At 38.7% G+C, this 21,259-nt stretch overlaps 1 protein-coding gene across 1 annotated transcript in view; it reads left to right on the top strand.

Annotated features, from left to right (window-relative positions):
- The first annotated feature begins 16,414 nt into the window (after nt 1–16,414).
- Nucleotides 16,415–21,259, top strand: part of KCND2 (potassium voltage-gated channel subfamily D member 2) — a 481,402-nt gene continuing 476,557 nt past the window's right edge. The window contains exon 1 of the mRNA XM_024129991.1: nt 16,415–18,513. Coding sequence (XP_023985759.1) covers nt 17,399–18,513 — 1,115 coding nt within the window. The 5' untranslated portion in view covers nt 16,415–17,398. The remainder of the gene's footprint in view (nt 18,514–21,259) is intronic.

The raw sequence follows: 21,259 nt of genomic DNA, 5'->3' as shown, positions 1-21,259 counted from the left end.
AGGGAAGCCCAAGCAATGTTTTAAATATACACTGGTGAACTATTTTTATGTGTCATTTAGGTTCCTCAATCAATTCTGAAATGTTTTGTTAATATCTATGCCTACAAACATGTCTTTAAAATGATGGATAAAGTCAAAGTTCTTCTAAGATGGAATTTTATTATCTTTTTGTAACTCAGCTTGTTTTAAATTATGTTTAGTCACTTGATAAATGCTTCTCCTGTTTTTCTTTTCTCAAGAGTGACGAGTAATGGAACGGTAAAAAACACTGTATTTAGGGGCTGAAGACAGCATCTACTATGGGTCGATCAAGTGAGATGCAAAGATAAATTGAATCCTATTCCATCCTTGCAGAATTTAAAACGGTAAATACTGTCACAGGTATAAGCTTCTATGAGAGTAAAGAGGAGGAAGCATGCAGCTTATGGTTTTGAAGAAAACTTTTAAAGAGTAGGACATACTTGAGTAAGAAGTTACCAGATAGAGATGGGGAGGAATGGCATTTACATCAGAGGATACGGAAACAACAACAAAGAAATACAAAAAAAATCTGGAAATGGCAAGTATTCTGACAACATACGCCTGTGTAGGTGGTTGTTCGGGGTTATGGGGAGGGGAGGGACGTGCACAGATTGCAGGAAATGAAATGGAACCATTGCAGGACCATGGTAACTTTATGCTCCGGATAATGATGAGCTCTTCAAAGTTCAGCAGGGGAGTGAAGTACATGTTTTGTTTTTAATTTCTAATTTCCAATATATCACTGTGCACTGTAGACTTTGGGTGGAAAGAAAACTTGTTGGGGCCTCCCTGCCAGTCCAGTGGTTAAGACTCCAGGCTTCCACTGCAGGGGGCACGGATTCTATAGGCCAGTTAGGAGTCTATAGCCTTGGGCCAATAGACGAAAAGAGTTTATAGAAAGAATAGGAATGAAAAGGAATGCATGCAAAGATTTGAGAGTAATTTTATACCTTGTTATAAGCACTTTACTCACAAAAGTAGCTAGTTAAATCTTCACTGACTCAATACAGAGACAGTAAAATTCAATTCAAATTCAAATTTCAATTCAAATTCTTATTTTGCCCTATGCAATTAAATTTTCTCATACAGCCAAGGGCTACATTGTTACCTCAGGAAGCAATGCCATTTTTTTCTCATCCAAGCTTTCCAACTTGTTATCTAAAAACGACTCATCTTGTTAGGATCACTCACACTCTTAATACATCATTATGCTTCTCTTCATTTTCCCACCTAGGTCAGAAGTTACTTCTCCTTCTTTGCTCTGTGTTGTATTACTTATACCTTCTGTTCTAGCTCTTATTTTCTTTGCTGCCTTTACTGTCTTATAGAATCCTTGAGGGTGGGGATGATGCTGTATCTGACCATCTGTGACAGATTTCTTTGATCATAAACACTGGATAAATGTATGTTGAAAAGAAAAATAATTGACTCAAATTCAACCATAATTTCATAATTTTATCTTCAAGTGATAAGAAACTGCCATGTGATACCTGTCATAACATAACACAGAATCCCTAGTCTATGATTTTTTTATGGGTATATTCATCTTTATTCATTTATATACAAAAGATAAGCATGCCTTTGAATTCCATCTATAAATGTGAGAGATAATTCTTATTCTCAAATATATTTGTGTACAATATTTCACATTTATTTTATTGTAATTTTGATTATGAAGAGTTTTATCATAACATCTAACTTCTAGGTTGATTTATTCAAGTTATTCATTACTACTAATAGCAAACTATTGGTCACAGAGAGTTTGACTACATTTAAATAACGTCATCTCAATGACTAAAATAGAACACTAGATAGAAGTTTATACTTTATTGGCCTGTAGTTTATTGATAAGACTGAGTTATGAGTCCTGACGAGTTATTCTAACTGTACCTCCATTATTAGCGTACTTTGATGTGAGACCTTGATTCTTAAAAAAATTCAAGTCTTCAACATGTGTCATCCATAATTTCATAAACACTACAATACTTTACACCTCAAAAGTATGATAATATTTCCCCAGACATTACAGTTATGATAGATGGTAGTTTTCAGAAATGGCGGCAACAATATTTCTAGCCCCACATGATCTAGAATCTTGCTCCACTTCCATCAAAGGTTGGAGTCTATGTCCTCTTCCCTTGACCTTGGAAGAGCCTGTGGAGGCAATTATAGAGTGGCACTATGTGACAGCCAAGTTTAGACTTGAAAGCAGTAAAGCTTCTGTCTGGGTCTTGTTCTGGATGCCTGCCCTGGGAATGCAGCCATCATGCTGTGAGGAAGACCTGGCTACATGGGGAAGTCTGCGTGTCTGAGCCCCGACCCAACAACTAGCACCAAACGTCAGCTGCATGAGTGTAGGTCACATGGCTTAGAGACAAGCCTTCGTTGCCAAGCCCTAACCACGTTACAGATTTATGAGCAAAAGAAAATGACTGTTGTTTGAGGCCACGCAGGATTGTCAAAAAGCAATAGTCACATGAGCAAAAGTAAATAAAGCATTTGTAAGAGGTACATCTTGCTTTATAGAGTATTTCCTTGTAATGTGAATGTGAATGTCACCTCCAGAACAGCAGTGCTTGCTCTGTTTGGTTGGCTTCTGTATTCCTGGTGCTTAGAACAGGACTTAGCTCAGAGTATTCAGTACATAAAAGAATAATAAATTTATGATGAGATCCATATAAATCAAGGATAATAAAGGCTTTTGAAAAACATATGCAATCAAAAATATTTGCAAAGTGAAATTTGTCAAAACGTTCCCCAAATTTATGAAAATATTAGTAAACTTAAGAATTAGCAAAAAAAATATTTTTTTTGTACATTTAGAGCTATAAAAACTCAAAATGTAGTACATACCCTTTTTTTCACATTCAATTCTTGTTTTGTTTCAAATATGCGTTACATATGTTGACCTTCAACACTACTGCTAATTTAGCAGACAAATTTTTGACTTAGCTGTCTGTATTTGTTCATTTAATTTTACTATTACCTGAGGTACAGGAATTTATTAAATATCTCAAAAATATGACTCTATATTTTAAGCTGTTGACACAGTATTTCATATTGCATACAATACATAAGTGATATTTTTCATTTTGTAGATGCATTATATTTTGAAACATATAGGGTAGTTCTTAAGCTGACAAAAACCCCAAAACATATAAAACAAAGTGCTAATATCACTGAGTAAAGAATGCCAAATTTATCGCCTCTTCTAATATTTATCTGAATTTATGAATAGGATAAAAATGCCTCTTGCAAGGAACTGTTAAGTTGAAGAGAATTTCAACATGATTTTCTTTTGAAAATGTAGAATACCAAAGAGCTAATTGGTTAGTAATTTTCCAGACTAATAAGTTACTAATAATAACATAAATAATTTTACTCAAAAGTATGAATAATAAGGATAAAAACCTATCTTATTCTTTCACTTTCCTAAATAGCCATTGAATCCTTCAATTTTATTTATTCCTCATCTTGAATACTTCCTAAAGTATTAAGAAGTGATACTAAATAGAAGGGCTTCTGAGATCCACCTTCTGCTTGTATTTTCTGACACTGCTTTCCTTAAACTTACTGCTTAGGAAACAATGAATGAGTTGTAGATCCCCGTTTGATTCCTACTGCCACGCTTTTTTTTTTTTTCCCCTGCTGTATCTTCTGGCCAGAAATGCTCTCAATGCCATCTTCACTTGACGAAATTTGGCTCAGAGGACTGAAAACTCAGTTCAGAGGTGTGTTGGGTGTCCCCAAGACCACCCCCACTATCAGAGATTGGCTGGAAAGACTTACAGGAGTCAGCAGATAGGCGTACTCACCACTAAGATCTATTACAGCAATGGAGTAAGACTACATGGCTGGATCATATGGGAAAAAGCCACAGTGTCTGGAGGAGTCCAATTTCCTACGTCTCTCCATCACATGAGGTGTCACACAGAGTGTACGCTTCCTTCAGTAACAAAATGCAGCAACATTTGTGTCATGTTTCTACCCAGAGAAGCCCATGAGAGACCTAGCTGGGGGCTGGTCACGCAGGCACCCTCTGCCTAGCATGTACTAACATTCCAGACTCCCAGAAGGGAAAACTAAAGTGTTCAGCATAAACCATATGGTTTGCATTGTCTAGGCAGAGTGAATCTTCATCTGTTAACTACTGACTCGGGGCCGAGTTTCCAGATGCCAATCAAGGGCCAATCTTTCAAGCAGGCCTTTCTAAAGGTCGCTGCCTCCGGCCTGCTGTGGTAACTCTTGTCTGCACATGAAGTAACCTGCAAAGGATTTAACGCTGATTCCTGGAGAGAGAGATCCTCAGTGCTCCAGGCCTGGATATCTCTTAGTATTTCCTACTTTGGAGTACCATTACTTGTACTTCTAGCCCTCTCTCCCATATTACTCCTGATACTTTTTCACATGAAACTTTTTTTTCTTTTTTTGCGGTATGCGGGCCTCTCACTGTTGTGGCCTCTCCCGTTGCGGAGCACAGGCTCCGGACGCGCAGGCTCAGCGGCCATGGCTCACGGGCCCAGCCGCTCCGCGGCATGTGGGATCTTCCCGGACCGGTGCACGAACCCGTGTCCCCTGCATCAGCAGGCAGACTCTCAACCACTGCGCCACCAGGGAAGCCCTCACATGAAACTTTGATGAAAATCTAAATAGAGCATCAAGTTCCTTTACTTGAAGCTTTAAAATCTGTGCAGTTCATCCTCTCTCCCATCCCTTCTATCCTGAACAATTCATCCCTAATATCAGTAAGTAAGGCTGAACAAATATATGTCCATGTGTCAGGTGGAAAGGAGGCCAGTTGAGCTGTGGTGCTCCCACACAGGGTGTTAGGGATGCATGAGGAAAGGAGGGATTCCACAGGGTAGGGGAACCTGCATAGGATATTGCAGTCCAAGTATGATGAGGAAGGTGTCCCAGTGGGGAGGTAACCCAACATACAGTGTCCCAGCCTAGAGGGACACTAGAGGGGTGAGGAGGGCAGCCAAGCAGGGGGAGGCCCAAGAGAGGATTTGGGATCTTGGGGCAGGAGCGGGGGAGGGGGGGGACAACACACAGCGGGAAGGGGCACTGGCAGTTGTGTCTGGTAGAGAGTATTGGAAGCTAAATGGGGAAGAGTGGCAGAAATGAGTGATTGGCTCCATAAAGGAGGATCAATAAAACAAATAAACCTACCTAGGATAATGAGAGATAGGGCTCTCATTGTCAGAGAAAGGCACTCCAACCATGGAAAGGAAGATAACAAGAAGGTTGGACTGGGAGTATTGGAATGAACTCGTGTTTTTTACAATGGAGAGAGACAGAGACAGAGAGACAGAGGGAAAGAGAAAGATTTACATGTATATATTTAAATTATTTATAACAATAGGCAACATGTATGTTGCTATTCTCTGTGGTCCTACTTTATGAGTACAAGAGAATCTTAAATTTTTTTTTGAATGCTCTTTAACCAAATAGTCCAGTGGCTATTTTGATGAAAATATATTCCTCTGTTAGGGAGACAGAAGTTATTAAGGAAATAGAATATGAACACCAGTGAAACGTATTATGGCTCTTGACCGCTAACAGGTTCTTACAGATTTTGATTTTCCCTCTTTCAGGAGTAAGTCACTGCATCTAAGAGAACTAGAAGTGAAATTAGAGCTCTAGAACAGGATACTAGTGTCCAAATGTTTAATATCAAAATATAAATTTGTAGAAGGACTGGAACCATAAACTTAGGGCTTCCATTAAAGCCATACTATCTTGTGCACATAACGCTTACTGCAACCTCTGCCTTAATAATATGCCATTGTGGAAGGTAGCTCCTTCTTTCCCTAAATAAGTTTTCCTTCTATTTCCCTGTTTCTCATACTTATTCTCCCAGTCACTGGGCTCACAATTGGTGGCACGTTATCTTTTTCTCCTTAGCTTTCTATGCTCAGCATTCAAATAATCATATGTGCTACATTTTTTTCTCATAATTTGTCTTACGTTCACCCTTCATTTACCTTTTATTGTGCACTTTATTTGAAGTAGCTGGGTTTTTTTTTATTTTAGTCTTTTCTCTTTTAGCTTTCTCCTGCATGCAGCTATAATTATAAACATATTTGTTATTTTCTCTTTAAATCAATTAGAGAACTAGACATAGACAAAAAGTGTTGGAAAATCTTTTCAAATTCCTTTCTCCTCTAACTTTGCAATTTCTTTTCCATGCAAGCAATACCTGCTTCCCCTACAGGACCTTCACCTCACATCATGTATTATCCCACCTTCTTTTTTCATAGTTTATGTTTTAAATGTTTATATATCATAAAATATGTTTTAAATACTTATGTCATTCTTTACACCTCCTTTTTACTATGAAATCTTTTGCTAGGGTAGAAAAGCTGAGCTTTCCAAAATGTTCTATTCGGAGTACAATTCATATTTCCAAAAAATGGTATTGAAAATTAGACACCTATAGATCACAACATCAAAGGCAATTACTTAATTAGCATTCCAAGCTTGCTGCCCTCCCCAAATCTATATGCACAGAACTCTTTTTAAAGTCAGTAGGAGTTCTGTCCCAACAAAGGCTTTACCCAAGGGGAAAAGAAAAAGAATTTAAACATAAATAAGTAGAACAGATTTTAATAAGCTCTCTCAATGAGTATTTACCTGAGGGACTAGAACAGCTGCAATGTAAAAACCTGTTTAATAACCCTCTATTAAATAGTTTTCTTTGTTTAAATTAAAATACAATGCAGGCTAAGGTGTAAACAAACAAGATTTACATAATATCAATTTCTAAAAGTAAGGTAATACAGGGATCTTCTATTAACCAAATATTTTTAAGTACTGTATTGTTCTGCTTTTCTTTTCACTCTACTATTTTGAATGGTTTGTTAAAGCCAACTACATAATTGTGTATAGAAATAATGAAGCAAACATACTTTGTGTAGCAAAGTGGCTTGCTAGAGCACATCAAGTACTTTTAAAGAAAGTAAACAAATTAATTGCCAATTTTCTCACAGAATGTGGCTTCTTAAATGATGAAAACCTTATAAGACTTCTTTAAGATTTTCAACATCCGTAAACTATTGAAGAGTAATTTACCTTCTTTGCCGATGTTAGTAACATATGCAAGAATTTACCTTCCTCCGGTTTCAGAAAAATAAGGCTTTTGTTTCTTCAGAACTCACTGCTTCTTTCTCATTTGTAGTCACAATTCTCAGTTTATAGCACTGGGATTATTCCATGGCAATTAATCCAAAGTTATAAACATGATAATGAGTCCAAGAAGCAAATTTATACGGTCCTTCTTATCTTCCCTCTTTTCCCATCTTTAACAAATAAACAGTTTCTCAGAATAAAACAGGGAAAATATTCTGAAGTGAAACTGACAAGCAACGCTATCTTCGAATTGAAAGAGATTTCCATGCTCTTTTTCCTCATCCCAGATATCAAGCTCCCTGACGGCAGGTTGACCTTGAACAGTTTGTTTCATGCTAATGTCCAACTTGGTCTTGCACATCTTAAGCGATCAGTAATAACAATGTGTTAAAAACTGATTTTTTTCCCCCTCTTCTTCTATCATAGGAACAACATGTGCATCACCATTTATGAGATCATGAATATTTTAACAACAAAAGTATATTCTTTATATTAAAACAACCACCGTGTTCCTTCATAATGACAGCCATCCCATGAGGCAGAATTGAAGCTATAACATGTGGGTTAGACTTTGTACAACTATTTACATAATTTATTAGCCTTTCGGAGTTCCAATCACATAGAATGTGACAGGGTCTCAGGGCAGCATTGTGGGAACTTTGAAAGTCTAGTCCATTTTATTATATAAAATATATTTAAGATTTTCTGTATATGAGGAATAAAGCTTCTGAAAATGGGTTATTTTTAATAGGAGATGTTCAAAGTCTAAAACCTAAAGAAGGGACAATCCTTTGAAGAGGATTTTGAAAAGGACTTTGACAGTATTAATAAAGGGAAAAAGAAGTTAAGCTCAGGTTGCCAACTTATCTTTTTAATAGTGGTCTAAAAAGAGACAGAGGGTCATTGCCCTTTCCTTGATGACCATATTCTAGGGACATTGAGGTATCTGAAATCTCAAATATGTTTTAGGCATTTAACTAGCCTTACCTATGCTGTGACTTTCTCATGTCCCCTATATCTTTCTAGTAGGTCAGATTTTATTTCTCTGAGGAACAAAGGCCGAAAAGAGAGAGACAGAGACAGAGACAGAGACAGAGACAGAGACGGCTTCTGAACATCTTCCAACGAATAAAGAATCCAAACCAAAATTACCATTGGAAAAGTACATTTTCTAAACACAAAATAACATGGAACCTAGAAAGTTAATAAAAATAAACTATATATTTTTCTACGGAATCATAGTTTTTGTGAAATGTTTGTAATTTATGATCAAATAGTTGAAGGTAAAAATGTTGATTTTTTACTTAATATTTAACACTAAAACAAATGTGTTGTTTTAAGAAAAAATATGATACATAAAATTTGAGTTGCTAGACCTTAAGGTGTAACTCACAAAATTTCAATTACTGGCTAAAGGTTTTGCTTATTTTTCCAGTTGATTGAATTTCTTTCTTAATTCAGGACTTTTTTTTTTTTCTAGTAAGAGTATACTATGTTAAAATAACCTAATACAGGGTATTTAGGAAATGGGTGAAGGTGGTCAAAAGGTACAAACTTCCAATTATAAGATAAATACGTCCTGGGGATGTAATGTACAGCATGATGACTATAGTTAACAATATTGTATCATATATTTGAAAGCTGCAAAAATACAAATATTGTATATTTGAGAGTAGATCTTAAATGTTCTCATCACAAGAAAACAATTGTAACAATGTATGGTGATGGATGCTAACTAAACTTAAAATTTTATTGTGGAGATAAATTCACAATATATACATATATCACATCATATATCAATCACATTGTATACCTAAAACTAATACAATGTTATATGTCAATTATATCTCAATAAAAACATAAAAATAAAATAAAATAACCTAATACAAACTCTTAGACAGAGTTGTCTGAGAAGAGATTCTAAGAATGTAGTTAGATATACTAAATATATATACAAATATATAAAATCTAGATATTAAAATTTGCTGATAACTGTGAAAAGTTAGCATAACTGATTAAAATATGGGATGAACAGATGAAGTACTCCCCTTCTCCATGGTCATACTGATTCCCTGCCCTGGCCAGAGACCTCCCAGAGATGTGCCGTGGGAGATGAGTAAGACAGTATGTATTGAATACCTGTCTGTGCAAATTCATCATCAGTACAAAAAACAACAAATTGGCAAAGAGAATTAACTATTGCAGATATTGGTGTGTTTATAGACCTAAAGGGATATGTGATTTAGGGTCAGAAGACCTGGGAATGAGAAAGTTTCTGTGACTCAGATGTACAATATAATCTTGGAAAATCATATAACCTTCTTGAGCTTTGTTTCCTTTTGGCTAAAGTAAACATAAGAATAACACCCACCTCACAAGGCCTTTTTGAGAATCAACTGTAGTAGGTACATTAAGAAAGCACTTTTTTAAACAGCTATACACATGTGCATCATTTGTCTCATTGTTAAAGTAATTTGTTTTCCACTGTACGTGTTGGTATTAGATCAGCTTGATTCTCTATGAATCATTTAGAGAGCTATCATAATAATCTATAATGGAAAAAAGTACATATTAACCATCTAATTACTCATTCATTCACTCAACAAACATTCACTCTATTTCTACCGTGTGCCAAGTACAATGGCAGATACAGAGGTTACAGAGATAAAAGACCACTGCCTTCTCTTAAAGAGGTTACAGTCTAGTGACTAAGAACAAGAAGGAAAGACAAATCTCATCTAATCTATTACAGCCTCCGATGGAGCACTTGAGGTGGACATCATTTTGAAGAGGTTAGGAAATGGTTCCTGGCTCTTGAGCTGAGTACTTGAGACGTGGGAAAGAGACTCATGGATCAAGACCCAGAATCAAGATAAAATACACCCAATTGTGAAAACTAAAAATAGCTGACCAAGACTGTGACTAAGCTAATATTTTTTTTTTTTTTTTTTTTTTTTTTTTTTTGTGGTACGCGGGCCTCACACTGTTGTGGCCTCTCCCGTGGCGGAGCACAGGCTCCGGACGCGCAGGCTCAGCGGCCATGGCTCACGGGCCCAGCCGCTCCGCGGCATGTGGGAACTTCCCAAACCGGGGCGCGAACCCGGTTCCCCTGCATCGGCAGGCGGACGCGCAACCACTGCGCCGCCAGGGAAGCCCTGACTAAGCTAATATTAAGATATCATGAGATGAGACTTAACAGGTAGAAGAAGTTGAGACCCTGAAGGGTTCTATGTTCTCTGCTAAGGACTGATTTCTGAAAAAAGATGGAAGAATACTGAAAGGGGTAGTGACCTGATTACAAGTGCATTAAAAAAAAGAAAACACTGAATAAAAGACATACAGACTGCAAAGGAAGAAATAATATTGACCCTATCTTCAGGTAACATGATTTTCCACATAGAAAACCCAAGAACTAATAAGGAAGTTCAACAAAATTGCAGCTACATGGGATGAAGTGAGAGAGTGGCATGGACATATATACACTACAAAATGTAAAATAGATAGCTAGTAGGAAGCAGCCGCATAGCACTCGGTGCTTTCTGACCACCTAGAGGGGTGGGATAGGGAGGGTAGGAGGGAGACACAAGAGGGAGGAGATATAGGGATATATGTATATGTATAGCTGATTCACTTTGTTACAAAGCAGAAACTAACATACCATTGTAAAGCAATGATACTCTAATAATGTTGAAAAAATTAAAAAAAATTGCAGTACAAGATCAATACACAACAACCAATTGCATTTCTATATACTAACAATGAACATATAGAAACTGAAAATTTAAAAACATACAATACTATTTACTATTGTGCCAAAGGAAATGAAACACTTAGTTATAGATATAATAAAACATGTACAGGATCTGCAAATGCCGATGAAAGAAATTAAAAAAAAAGAGATGTAAATAAACAGAGAGACATACTGTGCTCATGGATTGAAAAACTCAACACAGTAAACATGTCCATTCTATTATATAGATTTATAGCTGTAATGCAGTGCCTATTAAAATCCCAGAAAGGTGTCTTGTAAACTTAGACAAGTTAATTCTAAAATTTATATAGAAAGACAAGGACCTAGAATAGCTAAATCAATTTTGCAAAAGTATAATTAAGTGGAAGGAATAACTGCTTCACATTAAGAGTTAAGATACAACTACAGTAATCGGGAAAGAGCGGTGTTAGTGAGGGGATAACACATATCAATGGAATAAAATAGAGAACCTAAAAATGAACCACAAAACTATACCCAACTGATTTTTGACCAGTTGCAAAAGCAATTTGATACAGAAAGGATAGGCTTTTCAAGAGATGTTGTTGAAGCAACCAGCTATCTGTAGGCAAAAAAAAAAAAAAAAAGAAAAAAGAAAGAAAAAGAATCTTGCCCTAAACTTTATATCTTATACAAAAAATTAAGTCAAAAATAGATGGACTTAAATTTAAAGTGTAAAACTATAAAACATTTAGAGGAAACAGAGAACATCTTTGGAACCTAGGACTAGGCAGAAGTGTTAGACTTGACACCAACAGCATGATCCATAAAAAAAAAATTAAGAAAGGGAAAAATTCATTACACTATTCTTTCTGTTTTTATGTATATTCACAACTTTCCATAATAAGTTTTTGCTGTTTGTTTTATAAAAAGGAAAATTTGATAGACTGGACTTCAACAGAGTTAAAAAGTCTTTTGCTTTGCAAAACATCTTGTGAGGAGGATGAAAAGACAAGCTATGTATTAGGAGAAAATATTTGCAGACAACATATCTGACAAAGAACAATTGATAGAATATATAAAGAGCTCTCCTAAGTCAACAGTAAAAAAAAACCAAAACCAAAACAAACAAAAACAAACAAACAAACAAACAAACAAACTGAATCAGGAAGAAATAGAAAGTCTGAGTAGATCAATTTTCTAGATTACTAGAAAGGAGATTGAATCAATAATAAAAAAAAAATTCCAATGAAGAAAAGCCCAGGACCAGAGGGCTCCACTGGTGAATTTTACCAAACTTCAAAATTAAGCCCAATTCTTCTTAAACTCTTACAAAAAATCAAAGAGGAAGGAAAACTTCAAAACTCATTTCACAAGGCCAGTATTACTCTGATATCGAAGCCAGAAAAGGACACGGGGAGGGGGAAGGGTAAGCTGGGACGAAGTGAGAGAGTGGCATGGACATATATACACTACCAAATGTAAAATAGATAGCTAGTGGGAAGCAGCCGCATAGCACAGGGAGATCAGCTCGGTGCTTTGTGACCACCTAGAGGGGTGGGATAGGGAGGGTGGGAGGGAGACACAAGAGGGAGGAGATATAGGGATATATGCATATGTATAGCTGATTCACCTTGTTATAAAGCAGAAATTAACACACCATTGTAAAGCAATTATACTCCAATAAAGGTGTTAAAAAAAAAACCTAAACATATACTTATCATACAACCCAGAAATTGCAACTCTTGGTTATATATCCCAAAGAAATGAAAACTTATGTTCACACAATAACTTGTACATGAATGTTCATAGCAGCTTTATTCATAATAGCCCCAAACTGGAATCAACCCAAATGTCCTCCAGTGGGTGAATGTTTAATCATAGTGTGGTACTTGTCATAAATAAAAAGGAATGAGCTATTGATACATGCAACAACTTGGATGCATCTCAACATAACTGGACTGAGTAAAAAAAGACAGTCTCTAAAGGTTACATATTGCATGATTTCCTACATATAACATACTTGAATTGATACATTATAGAGGAGAACAGATTAGTGGTTGACAAGAGATAGGGGGCAGTGAAGGAGATGGTTATGGCTATTAAAGGGGATCCTTGTAATGGAAATCTTCTATATGTTTACTGTGATGGTGGTCACATAAATCTACACATATGATAAAATTAAACAGAACTAAGTATAAACACATAAAAATTAGTGTATGTAAAACTGGTGAAATCTTAATAAGGTCCATGGATTCTATCAATGTCAATATCCTGGTTGTGAAATTGTACTATAATATGCAACAGTTCACTTTTGGGGGAAACTAGGTAATAGGTATAAGGGATTCCTATTATTTCTCACGACTGCATATGAATCTATAACAATCTCAAAATAGTTTTAAAAAAACCACTCTAGGTACAGTATAAGGATAGAACGGTAATGAGGGTGGAATACACAAGGATCATTGGACGAGTGTGTGTATTTGTTGGGGGAAGTACTGAAAAACAGGACATGGACTATGACGCTTGCCAGGTTTCTTCCTTGGGCTTTATTCATCCCAAGGAGAGAAAACAGAAGGAGTAGCTGACTGGAGAAGAGAAGTGATGAATTCAATTTTGATTTTGCTGAGTTTATTTTCAATCAGCCAAGCAGAGTATGTAAAGTGATAATACAAGAAGGAAAAACAGGAATTTCTGGACAAGGGAAGAATATAGTGCTCTGCTGGATTCTGTATGCATACTCTTCATATAGCATTTCAACACATGAATGAATATTAAAATATCAGTTACCTGCATATCATGGCACAGGAATTTTTGAACTCAGAGGCAAGAGTAAATATACTACAATAGCTGAATAAAATGAATTGCATTTCCATTATGCATTAAAGTGAAAAGGAACTGAGTTACCCTCCATGTGTGTCAAGTTCTACATTGGTGTTCAGAAGTATTTTTCTGCTTAATCTTCATGATAGGCCTCAAAAGTTAAGTTTTATTATCTATAATTTCTAAACAGAGAAGTTAAGTAATTTGCCAAATGAAACAAAGGCAATGAGTAACTTATTGGGCTAGAATTTGAATCTAGCTGTGTTTAACTTCTAAGCCTACATCTTTCCACTATCTCAAGAAGCCTGTGGAGAGTCAGGGAGAGCAGACCATAAAACCTTCTTAAAAATGCAGGCTCTATATTATTGCTTATTTAGACGTTTTGTAGGGTTAAACATATACGCTTAGATTTGTAAGCGTTCAGTTTCCTACAGGCAAATTTTAAAGGTTCCGTTTAGGTCACTTGTCTCATCTCTACAGGATGGCATGCCAGTTTGGCATCAATTGATCATTCATGGCTTTCCATTCTCTGGATGCACCTGTCATGTCTGGGTTAGGAAGGGGTTAACTTTCTTATACTAATTGCTAAGTAGTCCCCTTCTTTTTATTTTACAGTTGACAGGTCAGGTCGTTGCTGTTGTTTTCAAGTATACAGGCTATACAGATTCTTTAACAAGCATCTTTCTGCTCAACTAAGACAAACAGATGAACAGCAGATATCTTCAGTTCTGTGATTCCAAACTTACATGATGCATTAGTTACGACTTCATTAACTACTAACTTGGGATTCCCTAAGCCTCTACACCAGCAAACAAGTAAACAAACCAAAAATACCTTTCCATCTCTACAGAAAATCCTGTGCATTATAAGGTTTGTTTTTCTACTTCTCTGGTGACTTTCTATATACTCTGTTTTTTAGTCCACGTCTTTTCTTTGAGGTAGTCTATTGCAAAATTTTAAGGTTGACACATCATGCCTAAGATCTCTAGGGCCTGAAAGTTGATTCAATTTAAGACTATACATCACAGTCCACTTACTTTACAAACCAAGAAGAGTCCAACCAGATCTTGAAAAGGTAATTTTCAGGTAGAAATTGGGCTTCTCTCCTTAGTCAACACAGATGAAGCTTCACTGCTTCCAAACACTCTTATTATTGTTGTTGTTGTTGTTGTTATTATTATTACTCAGTAATCTAGATTTAATTTTGAAAGGCATTTCAACAGAAACTCTCCACGTTACATCCCATATCCATCAAAATGCAGGTGTAGACCTGAGTAGCATATCTCCTATAAATACTAAAAAGGTGGGTGGGGGCTGGATTTGAGGATATTTATGTGATCTGATCCTCTGTTGGGTCAGTTCATTTTGATCCTTCACCTTTCTAAAGCATCCAGACCTGAGGTGTGGATTTAACTTCTCGCCATTCACGCCATCTAGTGGTTATAAATGTTAGATGCTTGGTTTTAAGGAAGATTTCTAATGACTTGGGGGCGGGGTACCCGAAAAACAAAACCGTTGAAAGCGACAATTTCCTAGTCTCCCACATTACTTACCCCTCACAGGGACCCCTTTACTTTAATCATTTTAGGTGTGCGCATGGATGCGCAGAGAAAATGAACGGGAAGGCACACTCACGGAGGCGCACGCCCCTCGACGCTGACATTTAGAAAAGGGTTCTAAATCCTTCCTGTCATTTGCAAAGGACAGGAAAAGGAGTTGTGGCAAGACCCCGACCAAGGAGGCTGTCTGACTTTTCAGCAAGTGGGACAGATGACGTATTAACTCTTGCAACGTTAACATCTGGTTCGAACAAACCGAAAGACCGAGAAAGAGGAAAAAGCGCTTAAAAATTCCGCCGCGGGGCTTTGCAGGTCTTGCTACCCAAGAGCCCTCAGAAGACAGCCAATTCCTGCGCTTTCCGCTCTGCTCACCCTCCTACCCAGCTTCTCTCTCTCTTTTTCTCCTTTCCTCCCGCCACCCCCGCCCCCCCTCACGCTCGCCTTGAACCGGGACCCAGGGAGGCAGAAGCAAGGCATCGGCCCCCTTCCTCCTCTCCTCCACCAAACCACCGCAGGCGAGCGCGTGAAGCTTCCCTTTGTTCAACGAGGCTCGCACTCCTCCCCAGCAGATCCACCTGGATGCTCTCCCTCGGGGACATTTTGCGCCGGGGCTGGTGCGTGGCTGGGGTGGAGCGAGAGGAGCCCGAGGGGGCGGGGGCGGAGAAAGGTCAAGTCGAGGGAAAGGCAGGAGACGCCTTGCATAACCTGCGTGGCGGGGCGTGCGCGCGGTTATTTATTTATTTTCTCCTTATTTATTGATCGCACGAGCAAGAGCGGAGCGGGGAGCCCGTGGAGATGCAGGACCACCCACTGGCGGGGAAGCAGCGAGCAGCCCTCCCGCGCCCCCGCGCTGCCGAGCGCCTCTTGCCTCCGCGCTCCGGCGTTTGCCCGCGCCGGCCCCGGCCCCGCCGCGCTGCCGCCGCCGCCGCCGCCCGCCTGGCCGCCCCGCAGCCCCGCCGCCCCGCAGCCCCGCACCACGCCGCTCGGGCCCCGGCAACCGCCGCGGCGCAGTAAGTTGGCAGGAGCGAGTCCCCTCCGTTCTCGACTCCCCCGCACCTTTTGAACTTGTTGCTGCTGCTCGGCTCGTCTGCGCCTGGCTTTTGGAAGGTGAAAAGCAGGAGGGAGACACGGAGGAATGGGGGAAGGGGAAGAAGAGCTCGCTTGAGCTTTATTTATGCTCCCTCGGCGCATCGGATTCGGCTGCTCGCGAGCTGCTTTCTCAGCTTTTCCCGTTCCGGGTGCACCGCGAGGAGAAAGTCTCCGCAACTCAGCCCCGGCGCGCACTTCGCCAGGTATGTACCGCGGCCGAGGCGCGTTCTGCGCGGAAGCAGATGTTGCTGCCGCGGCGGCAGCGGCGGCTGCCAGCTCCCGGGCTCTGTAACTGTCACACTGCACCTGAGCTGAACTGGACAAGAGAGTGAAGGGGAGATTGGGCGAATGCTTTTGGCAGACACGGCGGGTGCTCGTAGACGTGGGGGAGGAGGATCTATATTAATGCCCTCTAGCCGCGTCCAACGCACAGCACTTCCGTCTCTGCAAATACGTCCCGAGGAGTAGAGGTGGCGACCGGACTCCCAAAGAGACGTGGGGCAGCGGCTGTGACTGCAACTCGGAAGCTACAACAACAGGTCTCCTTCTTGAGATTCCTTTGGCGGGAAGGGCCACTTGAAAAGGGAAGGTTTGAAAGAGCTGAAAGGGAAGGTGGAAGGATTCCCTAATTCTTCAAAAGAATACCACCGAGTGTCTGTCCTTCGTCTCCTCTATCCTACACGACACACACTCCAGACTGTGTTAAGGGAGAAATCAAAGACACCTGTTTGAAGAAATTGCGGCCTCTAAAGTCACCTGTGTACTTATTTGTGCCAGAGCTAGCCTGGTCCGACAGCGGGAAGAGGTTTGGTTAGGTTCTGTTGGGTGTGATTGTTAGGACATTGTATTTTTTCCCCCCGTTACTCCAAATACCTGTCTTTGAGGGAAACTTGCCCTTCTGAGAACTGTGACTTCACCAGGAGCCCTACCTTGGAATAAGGCTGATACCTCTGGACCACGTTTCTCGGTAGTATTTGTTTGACGGGAGGAAGTGGGTGATTGTGGCTGCTTTGAGTGACCCATTGTAGAGACTTGATTGCCCTTCTGGCCTGCACTTGAAGGAACCATGGCGGCGGGGGTAGCAGCGTGGCTGCCCTTTGCGAGGGCAGCGGCCATTGGGTGGATGCCTGTGGCCTCGGGGCCCATGCCAGCTCCCCCGAGGCAGGAGAGGAAAAGGACTCAGGATGCTCTAATTGTGCTGAATGTGAGTGGCACTCGTTTCCAGACATGGCAGGACACCCTGGAACGGTACCCAGACACTCTGCTGGGCAGTTCGGAGAGGGACTTTTTCTATCATCCAGAGACTCAGCAGTACTTTTTTGACCGTGACCCAGACATCTTCCGCCACATCCTGAATTTCTACCGCACTGGGAAACTCCACTACCCTCGCCATGAGTGCATCTCCGCTTATGATGAAGAATTAGCCTTCTTTGGCCTCATCCCAGAAATTATTGGCGATTGCTGTTATGAGGAGTACAAGGATCGCCGGCGAGAGAACGCGGAGCGTCTTCAGGACGATGTTGATACCGACAACACTGGAGAGAGCGCGCTGCCCACTATGACGGCTCGGCAGAGGGTCTGGCGGGCTTTTGAGAACCCTCACACCAGCACAATGGCGCTGGTGTTCTACTATGTTACCGGGTTCTTCATTGCCGTCTCAGTCATCGCTAATGTGGTAGAAACAGTGCCATGTGGGTCTAGCCCAGGTCACATTAAAGAACTGCCCTGTGGGGAGCGGTACGCCGTGGCCTTCTTTTGCTTGGATACAGCCTGTGTCATGATCTTCACCGTTGAGTACTTGCTTCGCCTGGCAGCAGCTCCTAGTCGTTACCGTTTTGTGCGTAGCGTCATGAGTATCATCGATGTGGTGGCCATCCTGCCTTATTACATTGGGCTGGTGATGACAGACAATGAGGATGTCAGTGGAGCCTTTGTCACACTCCGCGTCTTCCGGGTCTTCCGGATCTTTAAGTTTTCCCGCCACTCTCAAGGCCTGCGCATCCTGGGGTACACACTGAAGAGTTGTGCCTCTGAATTGGGCTTCTTGCTCTTCTCGCTCACCATGGCTATCATCATCTTCGCTACGGTTATGTTCTACGCAGAGAAGGGGTCTTCCGCTAGCAAGTTCACCAGCATCCCTGCTGCCTTCTGGTACACCATCGTCACCATGACAACACTAGGGTAGGTGCCATCAAGGGAAATGGGATGGAGGTGGAATATGTATGTGGTGGTTGTGCACCCATTAAAGTTATATACTTATTCAGAGCAAATAATCTTTCTCTTTCTTAAATGGGTTCAGGAAAATATTATCTAAATGGTTTTGAAGAACTCTTTTGATCTATGAAATGAGTATGATATAGTGATTGAAGTATTTAGGGAGTTGCTGGCCAGTGTTGAGTATTGACGCCTGAAAGTGATAAATGCAGAAAGAAATTTAGGAATTCCTGAACATAAAGATCATCAATATTATATGTATGAATGCATACAAATATAATGACAATGAAAGACACAAAATTTGTGTCCAAGTAAAGGTATGAAAATACACACTGTATATTGAAATGCCTAGAAAATGCTTCAGTGTATTGAACTGAAAAGTTTCCATGTATATTTCAAGTATTATTTTCATATGAATACTTCTGGCATGCATTTTCCCTCTAAGAACCATAATTCTCATTTTACAGCATTTTAAGACATAGATTATAGATATTATCAAAGGATTTTGTAATATGTATGCACATATTCATATATATGCATTTTCATTATGGCTGATAAGATATGCAGTGTTTTAGAATATCAGGGCTGAAACTGATCAACTCTACAAAATGCAGTGGAATGATATTTGCAACATATTTAAGTTTCTACGTTCATAGTTTCAAATAAAGAAGCAAATGACTCTTATCCACACGTTTTTTTAAAGAAACTACAGATCCCATCAGGCAATGGGCCCGTATTCATTAAATACACATAGAGGGCAGAGCAGTATCTGATGAGATTGATGGTCACCAAGGGCTGGTTGCATTAGAGAATTTTGGGCCCCAATTTCCTTTTAGAATTCTTTTCTTCATTCTTTTATTTGGTGGTAATCGTGTTTTGCCACCAAAGGGACATATTCTGAATTAATATTGTTCTTTAAAATAAAATTTAAGCTAGAATTAAGATTTTTAGATGATTGAAGAAAGATATGACATTATTAATAATGTTAAACTGCAGAAAAGTAGCAGCATTTATATATTAGAGTATATAGTAAGATAAAATGGTAAGAGCCTTTTACTTTTATGAGTTCTTAGATAAGCCTAGTAGTGATGTTAAGTGCCCTTTCTTCAGCTTTATGCTGCTTTTCTTGCATGGTTAATCAGTTCAATAGGATTTGGTAATGGTTGTAAGAAAAAAAGTTATTCCCAAGGCTGCTTTTTAAATTTTGTGTTTCAGCCTAATTTAATTGCCTTCTTTAAATAACAATGTGGTTAAAGTCAACTTAATTTTATTAGACATATTGTGTTGAACAGAATTCTCATGTTGTCCTATGGCTAACTAATGGAATATTTTATATGTGAAGAATTTTGGGCTAAGTCAAGAAATTATGTTAAAGTAAAATATAATGACTTATGATTTTGATTTAGTCTCACATATTTTTGAAGGCCTACTGGTGGATTTTCAAAAATGAATCAGTGAAAATTCTATAACCTACTGCTTATATTTCCCTTTAATCCTATTGGTAATTTTGTGACACATTTTGAAGAAGATGCAGAATACCTTAGCAGTGCAGGTGCTTAGTTGTAACCAAGAGGTTTGTGTCTTGTTGTCTTTATGTCATTTGAAGTCTTTATTAAGGACAGTTGGATAGTGTAAATCACTATTAGGACTTCAAATTAGAATTACCTATGAATAAAAAGAGGACTCTATGTTAAGAGGAAATGAAAGAAGAAGTATTAAAAGGAAATGTATTTTTAAAAATTAGGTGTCTGTGTTTTTCATGAAGTATCAGTAAGTCATTTTAATGCTATATACCCTCTATCTGATTGAATTTAAGCATTATTATAATGAATGTTGATGAGATGCTAATTTCATCTGGCTAGAAATTTCTATTCTAGACTTGAGAAGTTAGTATTATTTTAAAACTTGTTTTCTGAAATGACTTTCAAATTTTTATTTTATTATGAAATTTATTTTTGTTTTCAGGAAAAGATGAGGAATTGTTAACCACTGATGACAATTTTTATTATATAAATAAAATGCTTAGAAGCATCTACTTTTTGAAATGAATTAAGAAACTAAATCACAATACCTGAGTAAAATCTATGAAATGGTTTTAGTTCACGTGTTCTGAATGTTAGTATGTAGGAAAAAGTAAATACACACACTTTCTCAGAACTTGGAAGCAAAATGGGAGTTACTTCTAAGACTTAAGTTCCACTATAGATGAAAATTTTAATTTTCAGGAAATTAGAGGTAATTAATGATCCTGGTGTAATATAGCAGTCATGCTTTAAAGATGTAGAAATGTTGTTGCAATCAAGATACAACCCATTTATTGGAGAATATATACGAACATTTAACAAAGCATATGCTTTATAATATAGAAAAGTTTTCTCAAAAAATGTCTTCTGTTTCTCATCAAAATATATTTTAAATGTATTATGCTTTTCTGAAAAAATAGATTTTTTAAAAAAATCCTGCCTTTTTGGTGTCTTAACTTTGGTTGCATTGTGACTCAACAGCTTCATTTAAGAATAGAAAGTATTAACAAAAGCCATTGCTTGAATTTATTTTTTACACTGTAGTCTTATAAGATGAAGTGTAAGATACAAACTTTTTGGAAAATACTCAGTAGTTGAAGCTAAAAATCAATCTGTGTCTGATAGATGACCAGGAATTTCCCGTAACAGTCAATGAACTCTTTTTATGTGGCTGTTATTTTTAATGGAGC

The sequence above is a fragment of the Physeter macrocephalus genome, chromosome 5 (assembly GCF_002837175.3).
Source record: "Physeter macrocephalus isolate SW-GA chromosome 5, ASM283717v5, whole genome shotgun sequence".
NCBI classification, from domain to species: Eukaryota; Metazoa; Chordata; class Mammalia; order Artiodactyla; family Physeteridae; genus Physeter; species Physeter macrocephalus.
Note: the sequence above shows the minus strand (reverse complement) of the source record. Positions and strands in the feature narration are given on the sequence as shown.